Raw genomic sequence first — 19,084 nt, forward strand, 5'->3', positions numbered from 1 at the left:
TGTGTGAGATTCGGGGTGAGTAGGAACTTCACGTGATTGAATCGGTTTCAGAACCGATTTTTTTTGTAATGTGAATGGGCCCTTAGTATCCAAGAAAGTGATGTACAAGAAGGAATCGTCTGAATGCAGAACACTGAAGAATGACGAACAATGTCTCAACAGAAGTTGACTTCAAGAAAACTGTCACAAGATAAGTGTTGTGCAGAACATTTAAGAATGATTGAGAACATTTCAGCAGGCATGATCTTCAAAGAAAGTATCACAAGGACTGAAGCTCCAGAATGCAAGAAGGCTGGGAATATCTGAGTACAGCATCCCATCACTCACTATGAGGTGAGGCAAAAGTTTTGGTTCTAAAAATTCTGGAAGCCATTTACAACCTCACCCTTTTCATACTCTATAACTCTATAAACATTGCATAATAAATTGTTTTCTTTCCAGCATATCAGGCCCCTGCAGGTGAATGAGGCGAAGTCATAGAGAAAGCATATGAATTCATGGAAACATCTCAACAGAAGTCAGTTTCAAAGGAAACTATCACAAGGTAAGTGATGTACAAGAATGAAACATCTTGAATGCAAAACGTTGAAGAATGACAGACAACATCTCAACAGAAGTTGACTTCAAGGAAACTGTCACAAGGTAAGTATTATGCAGAACATTTAAGAATGATTGAGGACAACTCAGCAGAGGTGATCTTCAAAGAAACTATCATAAGGACTGAAGTTGCAGAATGCAAGAAAGCTGGGAATATCTGAGTGCAGCATCCCATCCCTCAGTACAAGGTGAAGCAAAAGTTTCATTTCTAATATTTTTGGAAGCCATTTCCAGCCTCACCCTTTTCTTTTCAGGCACTATAAACATTGTATAATAAATTTTCTTCCAAAATATCAGGCTCCTGCAAGTGAATGAGGAGAGGTCATTGTGAAAGCCCATCATTTCATAGAAGTCAATTTCAGTTTCAAAGGAAGCTATCATAAGGTAAGTGATGTACAAGAATGAAACCTGTGAATGCATAACATTTAAGAATGACGGACAACATCCCAACAGAAGTTAACTTCAAGGAAACTGTCACAAGGTGAGTGGTTTCCAGAAATGAACCCTGTGGATGCAGAACATTTAAAAACATCTCAGAGGAAAGCCACAAACCCACAGACCTACATCTAGAGAAATATGACAACAGCTTGTTTTCATGGATGAAATGCATCAGCAAAATGTCTAGAAGAAAGGACCAACCAAGCCTCAAAAGCATAATAGTGCCTTTGAAGAACTCACTGAGGTATTCTTATACCATTTCCTTCTTGACTGTTTTTCCATCCCTCTCCCTTGCAGTCACTTTTGCTTGAAAGACAGAGGTGAACTCCATCATCTATCCTTTCTTTGCTTTGCAGCATCCAGTCTGATTTTCAGAAGAATGTAGAGGATGAAGACTCCTAAGTAAAGTTGCAACTGAGGAAGAAAGACTCAGAGGAAATAGCCAGTCACATCCTCCTCCTCAACCCAGGCCTCCTAAGTTTCGATCTGAAATGAGGATCACATCTATAGCCCATTTTTTGTGCTGCTCAAGGAATGAAGGAAGGAGCTCTGGTCAAATCTGAGCCATCTGTGAGCACCAGGGCCAGGAAGAGAAGCTGTGGCAGGATCTCTTCCTCTCAGCCCTTCTCCATGCAATCACCTACAAACAGGTAAGGTTCCAAAGCTCTGCTCCATCCAATGAGACAAAGGCCTGTTACAGACTGCCAAAATAAAGCTGCTTTGGGTCTCTTTGGAGGTATGCTATTTAAATGATGCATGGGCCCTAAGAGTCTGGAGGTCGCGCCAAAGCTACACTCCATTCCTAAGCACTGAAGTGCAGCTTTGGTGCAGCTTCCAGATTCTTAGGATGCATGCATCATTTAAACAGCATACCTCCAAAGAGACCCGAAGCAGCTTTATTTTGGCAGTCTGTAACAGGCCAAAGTATCTGAAGATAAAATCCATTAAAATCCAGGCGAGTATTCCTTCTCCTGACCTGAAGCGCCTTTGGTTGGATCGATCTCTTGCAATAGTCATGCATGATCTATCAATATGCCACATCTAGCAAACAGGAAAGATGGCAAGAAGATGGCAAGGTCAAGCAGACAACATTGTGTTTTTCAAAACACCACAAGATGTGACTTTGTATGAGCTCAATCCATTTGGTGGTGATGGTGGTTATCAGCCTAGACTTGACTGGTCTGAGTGCCAGTAAAAACACATTTCCAAATTTCTTCTTCCTTCTTACTTAATGCCATTATAACCTCCACAGCACATTTCCTTTCATTGGAATCACTTCTTCCAAACCAGCTCTGAAGCCAGGTTTGCTTGCAGGTCTTCATAACTTAAGAGTGAATCAAGAAACTAGATTTGACACTGCTTGAATTGTCATGGCTCCATCCTATAAAAATCCTGGGATTTGTTGTGACACCAGCGCTCTCTGACAAGAGAAGGCTAAACAGCTCACAAAACTACAAATCCCAAAATTCCATACCATTGAGCCATGGTAGTTAAAACAGTCTCAAACTGCATTAATTCTGCAGTGTAGATGCAGTGCAGGAGAAAGTTTGAGATTCCACATACATTCTAAACTTGAAAGGAATTTTAAGTCCATCACCAAACTTCAAATCCCAAGATTTCATAGGGTGTAGCCACAATAGTCAAGCTGATATCAAATTGCAATTGGTGTGCAATATGCATTCACCCACATTCAAAACACTGTTCTCTACAAAGCAAGACACATGCTTGAAAAGTATCCTGTTATGAGTCGTCTTTTCCTATAACATACTCCCTATCAATTTTGGGATTTCAGATACAAAAAACAAACAAACAAACAAAAAACCCTGAAAAGACTGCCCAGTTTAAAAGGTCATAGATACCAGCTGGGGAAACAGATAAGAGTTTAGAGAAAAAAAACCTTCCAGATCAGATCTGTTCATACAAGAGTCAGGTAGTTGGCTATAGAAAAAACCACAAGGAGGATAATGTGTCCAGCAAAAGCACACTCCTGCTTCTAAACCTAAAAAACAAGGAGATAAAGAAATGAAAATAATGTCTTTTTTTCAAAAGAGGAAGTAAGGGCAGAGGATGGGAGGAGTGAGTCAGAAAAAAGAGTTTGAAAAAAGAAATCCCCACATCAGCATTGTTTGGAGCTCTTCAAGTTTCACAAGTTGCTTCAGGTCCTTGAGATCTGGCTGAGAGCAAACAGTCATCTGTGCCATACAACCAGGGATTGTGGACCGAGGGAATCCAAGAATTAGTAACCACAGGATGGAAAGATACTGAGTGCAAGAGAGCATGAGCTTCTGGCAGGGAAGAATCCTTCTGCCATTGATGCATTTCATTTTTCTGTTTATGGGTGTTGACTTTTTCAAGAAACCATGCCCTCCTCATTGCTCTCCTGGAAGAATTCTGCTCTAGGTCTAGAATTGTCCTCCGTGACCTGTCTCAAGTGAGGGATCCACAAGTATGGTTTTCCCCCAAAGTGCCAGGGATGTGGAGCCAATGGCTTCAGGACCACCACAGGTCCACAGCCCATCACTTTCAATAGTACTTATCTAGAACAGTGGTTCTTAATCTGTGGGTTGCGACCCCTTTGGGGGTCGAACAACCCTTTCACAGGGGTCACCTAAGACCATCGGAAAACACACATTTCCGATGGTCTTAGGAACCGAGATGAAAATAATTTTATAGTTGGGGTCACCACAGGGTCATGGCATTAGGAAGGTTGAGAACCACTGATGTAGTGACTCTCACTTGTCCAAGGAGCCTGTCCACATCTTCAGACTGCATGAGCTGAAAACTATCCATTAATGCTAGACAAGCAGAGGTCAAGATTACATGTACAGGATCTGCATTAAATGTAGCACCCAAATCAGAATGGATCTAAGCTATTTTATCTGCAAAGTGTTTAGCAAATTGTTGACATAGAGCTACCAAGAAATCTAGATTCTGCTCTTATGGGTGAAGGTGTAAAAGGCCATAATATCTTGAAACAGCTCTTGCAGATGTAATTATGGCAGAGAGAAAAAATACTTTATTGATGCTGGTATTGCTACAGAGTAGACTATCAAGTAAGCTTGAGCCCATGTTTAGTCAGATTTGATCATTTTCTGCCAGTGCTGCTCTAATAGCAACAGTTCATTGATGCCAGCTCCCTAGACAACCAGGGAACTGGTTTAGCAATATTCTGTGAAAGGGGGTGCTCAGAAGAGATTATGTTTCAGAGGTCAACCAGGGCTTTGACAGAATTGCCTGTCAAAGCAACAAGGAACTCTCCAAGAGCTATCAGGAATCCATCAGAATCCATAAGCCTCCTCACATAGACCATCTTAATCAGTCCACCACCCCTGCATTATCTATGCATCCCAGTGAGTCTAAATCTGATCACCTCTAGGTAGTGGTCTATCCATGACCATGGAACTACAAAAAGTCACTTTATATTTTCAAATCTTTACTTCTTTCCTCCCATGGATCTTCTCCCCACTAGCTTATTTGAAGCCCATTGATAAGATCCTTTAAGTACACTTGTCTCTCCATATTTACTAGGGTTAGGGGCATAAGACCCCCGTGAATATGGAAAAATCGCAAATAAAAAAACCACAAATTTTTTACCTGAGAGGACACCTTTCTAGGAATCTCTAGGTCCTCCAACTCTGTGGTCAACATCTGACAGACACTGACCCTAGAACTGCACTAGAGGAGCTACAAATGCCTAGTAGAGTATTCTCTCTAGGAATCTCTAAGTCAGCGGTTCCCAACCTTTGTTGGGCCGCGACCCCCTTTGGGGACGAAAGTCCCGCCCGCGGCCTCTTTGATCGGTTGGGAGACCAGGAATATGATCTTCCAAATATGATCTCCGGTGCTCCAGCACTGGCACCCGTGGGGAGAAGGCGAGGGAGGAGGTGGGGGGGATTCCCAACCTGGCGACCCCCAGGTTGGGAACCCCTGCTCTAAGTCTTTTAATGGAACTTTTAGTTAAAGTTGACCATAGAGTTGCATCTACATATTCCTAGGGAGAACATATTAATCAAATCTGTGAATAATCAAATCCGCAAATATCATTAATGAGGCCCCCTGCATCTGATTCCCTCCAAAAGTGTTGAAGTACAACCCCCATCACCACATGCCAACATATAATAGGAATTACATAGTTCAATATCTCTGGAGGGAATCAAATGGTCCTGACTGCTCACATTAGCTTCACTGATGCTCTTCAAGCAAATGCTTTATATTAACCAGAACTGCTTTCCATTGAGTATCACATTGTTTACAGAAATGTTTTGCTTCTTTCACAATACCATGGGGCAGGGGGAGAGATTACAATTAAAAGGGGTGTTGAAAAGGTGATCTACGACCAAGAAGCTCCTCATTTCCAAAGACTCTCTGTGACTGAACTCTTTATCTGCCACTGAACTGTCTGGTCTCCATCAAGATGAAGTCATTTTAGCTTACTGTCTACTATTAATATTTATGCAGACTGTTAACAGCATCAAAATAATCAGCAAATCATGAAATGGCACTACAGAGAAGTAACGGATGTGCAGTAGGTGGTGCTGTTGTATATTTTAGAATTACAGTGTGAAATGACTATGACTGGGATCTTCAGTACCATATTAAAGAGAATTATATCAAAGTCACTTTTACAGCCAATTCTGAGCCAATTCTATTAAGCTGTGTTGCTTGAGGATTTTGGAGGTTGCAGTCCAATACATATAGAGTACATTAAGTTGAGGAAGGCAAAAGACAACATACCTTCCTCGCTGCAGGCCTTGTTCTCAAAATCGGATATATAGTTGTACCCGATATAGCAATCTCATTCATTTTAAAAGTCATTCCAGTCAATAACCATCACTGTCTCCGACATTAAATTGTTATGTTAATTATATGTTTTGCAAAACAGTACAGTATTTCCTTTTGTCAGTCCTGACCTGCTATTGTAACTAATTTTATCAGATGGCACTAAGTTCTCTTATTATGAAAGCAGAAAAAAAACTGCATCCTTGCCACTCTTTCACTGTGCCCCTTCCTATCTTTATGAACCATTACCATATTTCCTCTTATGTCTCCTTAGTTTAGGACAAAAAAGGACTCCCAGTATTATATTGTGCCTGCATATTTTCCACTTAGCTCCAAGTAGATGTGTGGAGGGGTTGCTAGACAAGCAGCCCTTACTGCCCCCCCCCCTCACCTTCAACTACTTCTCCCACTTACTCAGTGGCAGGCAAGATACATAGCATACCTGTACCTAGTTAGTCTCAAAAGTAATACATGATCTCTTTACATAATCAGTAAACAAAGTAGATGTTGGGCATTACTGCATTAGCAGAAAATTTTGTACCATGGAAAGAAGCACAGAAAGAATAGCGAAAGGTTATTACAACCCCCCAAAAAAAAGGTTTTAATTACTGAGAATACATAAACAAAGCCCTTTTTAGGAATAAAGTGGAAGACAGACTTTGAAAAAACTTACTGAGCCTTGGCTTCACACCTGCTCTCTAATTCTAGTGAGTAATAATAATAATAACAATATTTATTTATACCCCGCCTCTCCAATGTAGCATTTTAGCATAGGTGGAATTACAGCATACAATAGTTAACATCTTTATTGTAAATGAATAATCATAATCATTCTATTACACTTGGGAAAGAAGGAGAATTAAGCCAACTTCATTGCAAACCTCCTCTGGGGCTTATCTTGGACATACCACATATGACCCTGGCTTCTCCTCCCTTTCCTATCATATACCATTACGCACAATGTTATCCTTTCTAGGACACACAGCTGTTTGCTTTCATCAGACAAATCCAGAGTAAGGAATACATGTCTTGTAGATAGACCAGTTTCAAAACAGGGTCATGGCTGAAAGGTTAAGATCAAGATCTAGTTAAGCTTGATACATGTACAGAGAAGGCCCTTGAGAACCAAAAGTGTTTAGGCATCTTTAAAATTTGCTATTATACCATACTACAGAGTCCCTCTTTTTCATGCAGTCATTTTAATTCTCTCTGCAGATTTACTAATTTCTTCAGTGGCTTTACATATTAGCACAAAGCTTACTCCCATATCATGAACAGACTATGTATATGATCATTTCAAAGATAAAATAATTTCACATACCTCAGATTCTAAAGAATGACTGAGAAAACTTCCAACTCTCTGTTATTGTAATTATGGGCCATTAAATCAGATTTGATTTATGGTGATCCTGTCAATGAGACACCTCCAAGAGTCCCAGTCATCAGCCACATTCAGGTCTTGCAAACACAGGGCCGTAGCCTCCTTGATTGAGTCAATACATCTTCCTCTTTTCCTACAGCTCTCTGCTATACCAAGTTTTATCAGCTTTTCCAGTATTTTGTATCATCTCATGATCTGTCCAAGGTACAATGGCTTCAGTTTAATCATGTTTGCTTCTTGTAATAATTTAGGCTTAATTTACATGAAAGGTAAAGGTTAATGTTTCTCCTTTGAGAAGGTTGTTAAGTCATGTCCAACTGTAGCCAAGAGCCAGGGTTGTCAAAGACTACTTTGGGGGTCATGTGGCCAGCATGACTGCACAAAATGTTGTTACCTTCCCACCGCAGTGGTACTTATTTGACTTGCTTTTGAACTGCTAGGTTGGCAGAAGCTGGGACTAGTGATGGGAGCTCACTCCGTCATGCGGCACTTGAGCCTCAAACTGCAGACTTCCCTGATAAGATGTCTCGGGAAGTATGTTGTCTCCCTGGGGCAAAGATCCATGATGTGACAGAGAAGCTGACAACACTTGTCAAGCCTATTGACCATTACCTCTTCCTTTTGGTCCATGTGGGAACCAATGATACTGAAAGGTACAGCCTTCAGAATATCAGAAGGGATTATGAGGCTCTCGGTAGAAAGCTGAAAGAGATGGATGCACAGGTTGTCATCTCGTCTCTTCTGCCAGCTGAAGGGCATGTTCCAGGAAAGGGGAGGAAAATAGCGGATGTAAACAACTGACTCTGCAGATGGTGCTGCTGAGAACGATTTGGATTCTTGGATTATGGGCTGCGGTTCTATGAGGTGGGATTTCTGGCAAGGGATGGGTTGCATCCCAACAGTCTCAAGAATTTGATCAGGAGGGCTTTAAACTGAATTATGTGGGGGAGGGAGACAGTATTCTGGAAGACAAAAGGGCTGGAGAAAATAGTCAAACTGTTAAAGAGGGAACAGTGCAAGGACCCAACAGTGGGAGGCAAAAAAAAAAAAACTTGCACAGAGAGCATGTAGGGGGGACACATGGTCTAAGATGTCTCTACACTAATGCACAACAGAGCATGGGAAATAAGCAAGATAATCATAATGACAACAATAATAATTTATTTATAGCCCGCCTAATCACAAGGAATCCGGGCGGGTTACAGCAATAAAAATATAGAGAATACAATAAAATAAAATACAAAATAAATAAATAAAATAAAAGAGAGCGACCTGAGTTACAGAATTCACAGTTAGGCCTGATGGAATTGGGCCTGTCTTTTTCACCAGGGTTCAGCATCACTGAAACCTGGTGGGATGAGTCTCATAATTGAAATGTAGGAATAGAGGGGTATAACCTTTTTAAGAGAAATAGGCCAAACAGGAAAGGAGGAGGAATAGCATTATATGTCAGGGATATTTACACCAGTGAAGAGATGCAGGACATCGATCCTGGAAGCCAAGTGAAGAGCATCTGGATAAAAATTAAAGGGGAGGGAAACAAGAGGGATGTTATTGTGGGAGTCTACTACAGATGCCCAAGTCAGATGGAGAAACTGGATGATGTTTTTCTAGAACAGATGACCTCACAATCAAAAAGGAGAGATGTAATAGTGATGGGTGACTTCAACTAGGAGCCCTGGTGGCGCAGTAGTTAAATGCCTGTACTGCAGCCACTCACTCAAAACCATAAGGTTACGAGTTCAATACCAGCAAAAGGGCTCAAGCTCGACTCAGACTTGCATCCTTCCAAGGTTGCTAAAATGAGTACCCAGATTGTTGGGGACAATTAGTTTACACTTTGTAAACCACTTAGGGAGTGCTTAAGTGCACTGATAAGCAGTATAGAAATGTACTTGCTACTGCTGACTATCCTGATATTTACTGGAACTCAAACTCAGCCAAATCCTCAAGGTCTAGCAAATTCCTCACTTGCCTTGAAGACAGTTTCATTGTCCAAAAGGTGGAAGAGGCAACAAGGGGGTCAGCTATTTTAGATCTGATGTTAACCAACAGGGATGACTTGGTTAATGGGGTGCAAGTGGTGGGATCCTTAGGTAGGAGTGACCATGTTCTCCTGGAGTTTGTTATACAGTGGAAAGGAGAAGCAAAGCATAGTCAGACACACATTCTAGACTTTAGGAGCGATGATTTCAGTAAACTTAGGGAAGTACTGGGAGTGATCCTGTGTTCAGGCATACGCAAGGAGAAAGGAGTTGAGGACGGATGGGAGTTTCTCAAAAGGAAGATACTGAAGGCACAATTTAAAACAGTTCCAATGAGGAAGAAAAATGGGAGGTGTCTCAAGAAACCATATGGATGACTAAGGAACTTTCAACTGATCTAAGTTTTAAACAGAACATGTACTGTATAAGAAATGGAAAAGGGGGGAAATCACCAAAAAAGAATTCAATCAAATAGTGAGTACATGTAGGGGTAAAGTCAGAAAAGCTAAAAAGCAGAATGAACTCAGGTTTGCTAGAGAGGTTAAGAATAATAAAAAGGGCTTTTAGGAGTATGTCCACAGCAAAAGGAAGAAGAAGGCAATGGTAGGGCCACTGCACGGAGAAGATGGCACAATGCTAACAGGGGACAAAGAAAGGCAGAATTATTCAACACATTCTTTGCCTCAATGGTCTTAGAAAAGGAAAAGGGTGCTCAACCTGAGGAAAATGGAGCAGAAGACAGAACAGGGGAAATTCAGCACAGAATAAGTAAAGAGACAGTACAGGAACATAAATGAATATAAATCTCCAAGACCTGATGAACTACATCCAAGAGTTTTAAAAGAACTGGCAAATGTAATATCAATAGTCTTGGAGAACTCCTGAAGAACAGGAGTAGACTGGAGGAGGGCAAATGTTGTCCCCATCTTCAAAAAGATAACATCAGGTGCAGGAACGCCTTTGAGTCTGGGCATTCTGTCACTAAAATGTTCTTCATCATTGCCCTAGACTACTGAATCTCTAGGGATCTAGGAGTCCTAGTAGACCAAAAATTGGACATGAGTCAACAGTGTGATGCGGTAGCTAGAAAGGCCAATGCGATGCTAGGCTGCATCAATATAAGTATAGTGTCTAGATCAAGGGAGGTAAAAGTGCCACTCTATTCTGTTTTGGTCAGGCCTCACCTGCAATACTGTGTCCAGTTCTCGGGAACAAAATTCCAAAAGGATGTTGACAAGCTGGAGTGTCCAGAGGAGGACGACCAAATGATGAAGGGCCTGGAAACCATGCCCTATGAGGCGAGACTTAGGGAGCTGGGTATGGTTAGTCTGGAGAAAAGATTAACAGGTGATATGATAGCCCTGTTTAAGTATTTGAAGGGTTTCATATTGAGGAGGGAGCTCCAGAGACTAGATCATGGAACAATGGATGCAAGCTACAGGAAAAGAGATTCCACCTCAACATTAGGAGGAACTTCCTGATAGTAAGGGCTGTTTGACAGTAGAACAAACTTCCTCGGACCCATCTCTAGGACAAATTTATTTGTCTGTTTGGCAGTCCATAGTATTCTTCTGCAGTACCACATTTCAAATGAGTTGATTTTCATCCTGATAGCTTTCTTCGCTATCCAACTTTCACAGCCAAATATAGAAACTGAAGATACTATAGCATGGATGATTTGTGCTGGTCTATGACCATAATAAAAATGAACTGAACTGAAGTGAGCATGGATGATTCTGATTTAGGTATTCAATAACATATCTTTCAACGTAAGGAACATATCTAATTCCTTCATAGCTGCTTTTACAAGTCTTAGGCTTCTTCTGATTTTTTGATTACATTCACCATTTTAATTCATAACTAAGCCAAGGTGAAGAAAATCTTGAACAATTTCAATGTCTTCCCTTCCCATTTTAAAATTATGTAGATAATACTGGCTCATTATTTTTGTTTTCATAATATTAAGCTGTAACCATGCCTTTGCATTTTCTTCCTTAATTTTAATCAATAGTCATTCCATGCCTTTACCATTTTCTGCTAGTAATACCATGTCATTTGCACATGTTAAATTGTTTGTTATTTTCCCCAACTTTCATACTTCCTTACTTTCAGTCAAATCTTACTTTTGGGATTACAATGAAACACTTGTGGGTTTTGGTTGTTGTTTTTTGTGCTCTCCCACATCCTGATTCACAGTCATTTTCATACTCAGAGCTGAAATACTCAAAAATGTCACAGGGTATGAGAACATAAACTCTTACCGGTACTTACCTTTTCTCGTGCATAAAAATGGATCAGACCTCAAAAATTATTTTGTAGTCACAGTCCTTGTTGTTGTTGTTATTTCTTACCCACCTCTCCCCATGGATTAAGGCAGGGAACAACAACAATTAACAAGCTAACAACATCAGTTAAAACGCCACCACGCCATTTAAAAGGACCAACAAGGTGTATGCATATTAAAACAATCCACATCTAAAATTCATCCTTTAAAATTCACAATTTAAAAATCATCTGGATAAGTCTGCCAGAAGAGACTAGCCTTTAATGCTCTTTTAAATTCAGACAACGTATTCAGCTACCCAATCTCTTCCAGCAGGTCATTCTATAGTCTATAGGTGGCTGAAGAAAAAGTCCTCTGGCTGACAGTTCCCAAGCTACTCCTGGCTGGCTGGACTAAGTGTCTGCCAGAGGACCTGAGTGTACAGGGTGGGTTATATGGGAAGAGGCAATCCTGTAGGTAACTTGGACTGAAATCATGTAGGGCTTTAAAGATAATAACCAACATTTTTTACCTTGCCCAGGAACTAACTGGCAGCCAGCAGAGTGATTTTAATATTGCTATAATGTGATCACTCCTGGGTGTCCCAGTAATCAGCTAACTTGGGCCTAGTTCTCAGAAGGTAGGGTAAACCTGTGGGATGGCTTTGCCACTTTTAGACTGGAGATGACTCTGTAGGATGTCTCTGTCACTTCATGTTGTAGTGACTGATGTATTTGAATGCTCCTCTTGTACAAAAGAAAGCTCTTTACACAACCTCAGATGGTCAGATTCAAGACTTGCTACAAACCTTCTCCCTGATATCTACAGTGGATGCATGTATGTTACTTGAGTTTTTTCAAGGGACAGAAGTGTTTTTAGTAGAGAAAAGGCATTTACTGCAAAACAGCCCAGACACAAATTTATCAAGCCTTGGCATGAACAGATTTCCCCCTCCAATCCCTCAGTTCTAAATTGGAGGGGTGCTTCTCAGGTTTTTTCAAAGTCATGAGCTTTAAAACTCACATAATGCACTCCCTTCATCCTATAAAGCTACCAGAAGCTGAGCCCATCAGCTTGCCTGCCATAGTTAAGAGAGCTGAATTTGTTGGTCATAGCTTTACTTTTCTTGCTCGCAATTATAGAGTATTATAGATTATTATAGAGTACTACTGCTAAACGATGCCCACATTCCTTTGTGGTAATGAGCAGGTGGGAAGGGAGTTGAAGCTGTGCCAGGAGATTCAAGATCAGTATCATGAGCAGGCATGGAGTGAAAGCAGAAGGAGGGTCATTCATGAGAAAAGGAGGAAGGAGAGTGTTTTGGGTTTGTGATGAGTAAGAATGTAGCCAACTACAATTTTGAAATGATCTAAGTTTTAACTGGGCTTTTCTAAAGATGGCTCTCTAGTCCTGACAATATACGTCTGTGGTGAATGTGTATAGTTTCTGAATAAAAAAAATTACTGGTTTTGCAACTGAACGTTTTGACTTCTGAACTCAATTGTTCTTGTATTTGACAAAAGCACTGTAAAATTACAGCTGCCAACTTCAGAATGACCAGAACTTGGAGTGGTATTTATTTTTATTACAACTTCCAGTGGATATGTTGCTTAGGGTAACTCTTCCAAGATCCAAGCATAGTTTTAGATACACAGACTCTTGTAAAGTCTGGTTGGAAATACAGTAATGTTCTTAGTGTTGCTAAAGAATGTAACAAACCTCTTGTTTCCCAAGATGACAGCCTTCTAGGATAGGTTGTGTCTTCCCTTTAGGATGGATCAAGAACTTTGTAGAAAATCTGGAGTTCTGCAGAATACTTGCTGTCTCCTCATCTACATCCACCACTTCTCCTTGCTTGAGAAAGGAGAAAGAAAGGCAATGCAGAAAAGAAGTGATTAGCTTGCCATGATGAGGTCAGTTGGATATGAATAGAATAGAGAGGGATCTAATTGTGTTCTTTTTTCTCCCTACAATCCCCTCTCACACCAGCCCGATCTCTTATGAAGCTTTGTGGCACATGATACCTTCCTGATATTTTGGAATCTAACTTCCATCAGCCCCAGCTAACATTACCAGTAATAAAGAAGCATGTTAAGTGAAATCCAAAAGATCTGGAAGGCACCAAGTTGGGGAAGGTTACTCTACTGCAAGGGTGGGGATCCTTGGGATCTGGAGCTGAATCCAGCTTTCACAGCATTCTCCAAATAGCTATATTCCTTTCCCCACTAAAAACACTACATGGTGGATTCCCAGCTTTTATATGGCTTTTTACCCTGTTGTAGAGATTTGAAATGACTCTCACAGGGTACAATTACTGAAAGTAAGAGCTTTAAGCTAAAACATACTGGTATTTTGGGTCCCATCCTTTTGCCCTTGACAATTCCTGCCACTGGACTGTGGTCCCTGCTAAAATTTAATTCAGCTCTTGTGCTAGAGCAGTGTCCTTTTTACTTCTTAAAATACTGACCTGGGTCCAGTTCACATATTTCAGTACCTGAATGTTATTTTTCCAGTAACCTTTTGGGATATGTGATTTAGACTGAGAAAAGACGGCAGGGAGGAATAATTATATATTCCTGTATCAGCTCTACTTCTGCACTATTCCAGTGCTGCACCTCTTACAGCTGTTTTTATATGAACAAACAAAGGAGACTTCCAACCTAATATGGAATTTGCCCCTGGATAATAAGACTTGCACTAATGATGCAGAGCGCATGATAACATACTAGGACTATATATCACAAATTGTGCCACAGCCTGTTATCCTAGCCATACTAAGGCCCTTATCACATGATGTGTTTTGCAACTCCAATCTGAAGCCACTCCGGGTCCAACCATGTGAATTCGCGTTATAACGTGATAGATTATCACACGTGATTGCTTTCTATGGGGAATCGTTCCAAGGATGATCCTAAGTGAATCCAATGTCAGTCCGGAATTCGGTGAATTTGGTAACAAGCAAATTCACAAAAATTGTTTACAAGCTCACGTCAATTCCAATCCGAATTTCCCTGGTGTGGAAGATCACTTTGTTTCACCTCCTCCTCCTTCTTTACCCCAATCTTGCCCCCACTGGCCCCCTGAGCCCTGGTGCTTCCTCCTCCTCCTCCTTCATCCCGATCTCGCCCTCACTGGCCCCCTGCACCCTGGTGCTTCCTCCTCCTCCTCCTCCTTCACCCTGATCTCGCCCCCCCCCCACTGCCCCCTGGTGCTTCCTCCTCCTCCTTCACCCCAATCTCGCCCCCACTGGCCCCCTGGTGCTTCCTCCTCCTCCTTCATCACCTCGCTCTCGCCCCCACTGGCCCCCTGGTGCTTCCTCCTCCTCCTCCTTCACCCCAATCTCGCCCCCATTGGCCCCCTGGTGCTTCCTCCTCCTCCTCCTTCTTCCCCCCGATCTCGCCCCCACTGGCCCAGTTTCATGGTGCTAGGGAGGGGCCAAGTGGAGGTAGCAGGGAAGGATGACAGCGTTCAGAGCCCAACTGAGCATGCGCAAGGCTGCTAATTCGAATCATTGAATCCGTCTAGTGTGGTAATTTATTTTGCAATCTCTTTGCTTTGCCTCAGGAATGACCACAATTTCGCTCTTCACGTGACATAATTAATCACGTGAATTGCCTTGGATTTGAATTGACTCTGCTTCCCTTTCCCTTCAGAATGGCTTTGAATTGGAGTTCCAATTTCACATGTGATAAGAGCCTAAGTAAAAACAGACACCTGAAAGATGCAGTTTTAATAGAATGAGACAGGTTTGACATTCTAAAAATTAAAGCCATTACTGTGATTCCTCACCACCACCACACTATAGCAGAAATGCCCATCAGCAATTTAGAAATCCAATGAATATAATTATATCCAAAGGATGGAATGTTTGCTTTATTCAGATTCAGTTCCGTTGATAATCATTAGAAAAGAGCCCTAGCTCCCAGGCCTGTACCTTGAATCTGTGGTTGACATCAAATTCTAGTTCCTTTTCATGTCCAGTGATTCCTCCTTTGTAAATGACCTTGCACTGCTGGGCTGTGCTATCCTTGGGGATCTTGAAAAGGCGGAAAGTAGCAGAAACAAACTGGCAATCACCTATAATCAGAGCATAGGGGCTTGCATCATAACTAAAGTCAGAGATAAGACAATACAATTCTCATATTAGCTGTGGGCAATGGAGGTACCAAGGAGGAAAACAAGCCAGGCAGTTTCTAGGATGTCTCATCAAATACAGCACTGATTTGTGTTTTATTCCTTAATAAGTAGTATTCAGTTGTTCATGGGGGTGGGGAGGATGGTAATTGAGAAACCCCAATCATTTTTGTTCACGTTTAATCTATCATGGCTAGCTGAATTCTTGTTAGCAAATCTGGCCTGGCTTCTTTAAAACAGGCTGCTGCCACACTGCAGAATTAATGGAATTTTACATTGCTTTAATTGCCATGGCTCAATGCTACTGAATCCTAGGATTTGTAGTTTGAGCTCTGACAGAAAGCTAAATATCTCACAAAATTTCCATAGTATTCCATAACATATGCAATTCCATAGCACTGAGCCATGACAGTTTAAGTGTGTCAAACTGTATTAATTCTGCAGTGTAGATGCAGCCCAAGTTATAGACTAACTTATGACTGTAAGAAAATGTAATTATAATACATGTTAGATGCATTACTCCTCTGCCTTCTAGGGATGCAATACTTTAGCAACAAGAAAAATGTCAAGTTATATTGCTTCCCACCTGCCAGAATCCAATGTTTTAAAGGGTAGTTTGATCTTCTAGATCAGGGGTAGGCAATCTTTTTGAGCCGGGGGCCGGGTTGCTGTCCCTCAGACAACTGGGGGGCCGAAGCCAAAAAATAAATAATTAAATAATTTTTTAAAAAATTTAAATATATAAATAAACCAGGACAAATGTAGGACAAAATTTTCAAATGGAAGACACTTTTTTTAAAAAAATGGAGGACACATGAAAAAATTTGCTGATTTTTTAAATAATGTTAATATAAATGCATGTTTCTGAAGCTTCTATAGACAATTACCCCCCAAAGGCCCTGGCGGCAATCGGCGGCAGGACTGGGCTGGGGCCGGTCCCAAGGCCTCGCCGGGCCGCATCCGGCCCGCAGGCCGCAGGTTGCCTACCCTGTTCTAGATGAAGGGGGACTACAGACATTTGTATAACATCATAAGCTTTCCAACCTGGTCCTGTCTTGGGCAAAAATTCCCATCATCTCTGCCCAACATACAATGTTCCATTGCACTGAATGCAACTTAATCCCTAAGAAATGACCTTATGTGTGACCACAGTTGCCTGAAGCTCATTCAGACTAGATTAGCTTGTGTGAATTATTCTTCAGGCAGAAAGCAGGAGACTGAATTTAACTACAGTGGTACCCCGGGATACGAAATGACCGCGTTACGAAATTTCCGGGATACGAAAAAATTAGATAGGAAAAAACTGTTCCGGGTTACTTTTTTTTTTCGGCTTACGAAAAAATTTTTGGTGCTTTTCGGCGCTTTTTCGCACGAAATCGCGGCTTTCCAGCGCTAGCAGCTATGGCTTTTTCGGGTTGCGAAATCTTTCGGGTTACGAACGGCGCCGCGGAACAAATTAAATTGGTAACCCGGGGTACCACTGTACATGATATGTCCCTGAAAAAGAACACTGTGAAGCCTGCAGATAAAGAGAAGATATAATGCCATTAACGCAATAAAGTTTTAATTTTCAGGAAGAAATATTTGTATCTTAGGCATCTGGAAGAGCCTGACAAGAAACCAAGTGTCCTCTTCACTTTTAAGACCTCTTGTTTGAGCATTATTCAAACAAAGCAAACACTGCTTAGGTCCAAGCTGATCTACATGGTGAAGCAGCCACTCTCATGGGGGGAGTGAAAGAGTGATGCTTTCCCCAATCCTGCTTACCTTAAAACAGTTATTAGTCATGTAGGGGAAAATCATGCATGAATCATAGAAACACTTGCCAATTTATTAATTAATTTATTTATTTTTGGAATTTATAGCCATTTTGAGGGTATGCATTTTCATTAGGAAACTGGTGTAAGGAGAAAGTTGTAGCACAGCCCCACACCCCTTACAACATGATTTAAATTGCCTGTTAGTATAGTGTGTGTGTATATATAAAGGTCTGTTGCAAAGTCCATACAAGTTCCCCAAAAGTCATAGAGAAAAGACAGGCATCACGTGGCGCTTCAGGTGTTGCTGGATTTTAGTCCCCTTCAATATGAGTCATCCTAGACAATGCTGAAGCATCACAGGAATTCAGTCTAGCAACTCCTGGAAGGCCACAATTTTCCATCCTATCACAGCGTTAAATGCTAGACTAATGGTAACCAAAGCCTCTGGAAGCTGAACTCTGGATGCAGAAAAAAAATCCTCTTCCCCTGCCTTCCAGATAAATTAATAGATAGACAATTCAGTGCAGCAAACCAACACTTACTCAGCTGCTATACACTCTCATCCACCATGTACCAGACATATATGCATGTGTTTTAAATATACCAAAGACATAAATGCTGCAAGCCTAGGATGGTTTATGCCATGAGAATGATACCCTAGGCCAGGGGTTCTCAACCTGTGCTAAGAGGAGCCCTTAGGGCTCCGCGTGCACTTCCCAGGTGCTCTGTGGTTGCTCCAGGAAAATGGAAGAAATAAAAATTGAATGAAATTAAAAAATAAGAATATATTCTTATATATACTCCTAAACAACATTAACGTGTAGGACATAGGGTAGGCCTCTTAGGGGCTCTGCCATAGAAATAATAAAGAAATAATAATAAAATGTTTATTTTTATCCCGCTTTTTTATGATGAGACAATCAAAGCGGTTCACAACACATTAAAATATCCACATTCAACATTATGTCCCAAATTCTCCCCCTTAAAACAGGATTAAACATGACACAATTAAAATTGGAAATTAAAATATCTGTTAATAACACAATAAAAATATAACGAGGACAGAGCAGTGAGCTAATATATGATGTGAGGGGCAATCATTCTGTGGCCGGACACTTTTATTCAGGAAAGGCCTGCCGGAACTATCTAAGCTGGCAATTTGGTCTTCGCATGTCAAAAAGGCTGGGAACCCCTGCCCTAGGTTGAAAGGGAAGGTGCATGATAAGCAGTATTCTTACCTACAACATTTTCCAGCTCCTTATTGGCAAGGGTTATCCGGGAGGCAGTCACCAACCGAGGTGTCTGGAATCCAACTTCCTTGGCAATTTTGTAGAGATTCTTCCACCATAAGGCTCCTGCTAGACATTCACCTAAAGATAGCACAGAGAAAAAGTCAATAAAGTGGACATTTCCAAGTAAGCATGGAAAAGCACATATCTCAGAAGACAGACTAAAAGGGTGATCATTTTGTGGTTATCCAGATTATGTTGAACTGTGACTCTCACCCTAGTAATCATGGCCATTGCTGCAGAATGCTGGGAGCATCTGGAAGACTGCATGATTTTCATCCGTGACACAGAAGGATGAGAGAGTCAAATCCACCTCCATCGCTTTGGCTTCCTAAGGAGTCCATGTGGCTTACAAATGAGAAGGAATTTATAGCCCTTTTGTAGTTTTATCTGACTCAATAGCTTTAGAAAAACGGAAGGCTTCCAAATATAGGTAGAAAAATTTTAAGTGTCAAACT

At 41.2% G+C, this 19,084-nt stretch overlaps 1 protein-coding gene across 1 annotated transcript in view; it reads right to left on the reverse strand.

The window, feature by feature from the left end:
• The window catches only part of AS3MT (arsenite methyltransferase), a gene marked incomplete at its 5' end in the record, with an annotated part of 46,648 nt that overhangs the window by 16,808 nt on the left and 10,756 nt on the right, over window positions 1–19,084 (reverse strand). The window contains 3 exon segments of the mRNA XM_042459881.1: window positions 13,163–13,297; window positions 15,378–15,520; window positions 18,576–18,707. Coding sequence (XP_042315815.1) covers window positions 13,163–13,297; window positions 15,378–15,520; window positions 18,576–18,707 — 410 coding nt within the window.

The sequence above is a fragment of the Sceloporus undulatus genome, chromosome 3 (genome assembly GCF_019175285.1).
Source record: "Sceloporus undulatus isolate JIND9_A2432 ecotype Alabama chromosome 3, SceUnd_v1.1, whole genome shotgun sequence".
NCBI lineage: Eukaryota > Metazoa > Chordata > Lepidosauria > Squamata > Phrynosomatidae > Sceloporus > Sceloporus undulatus.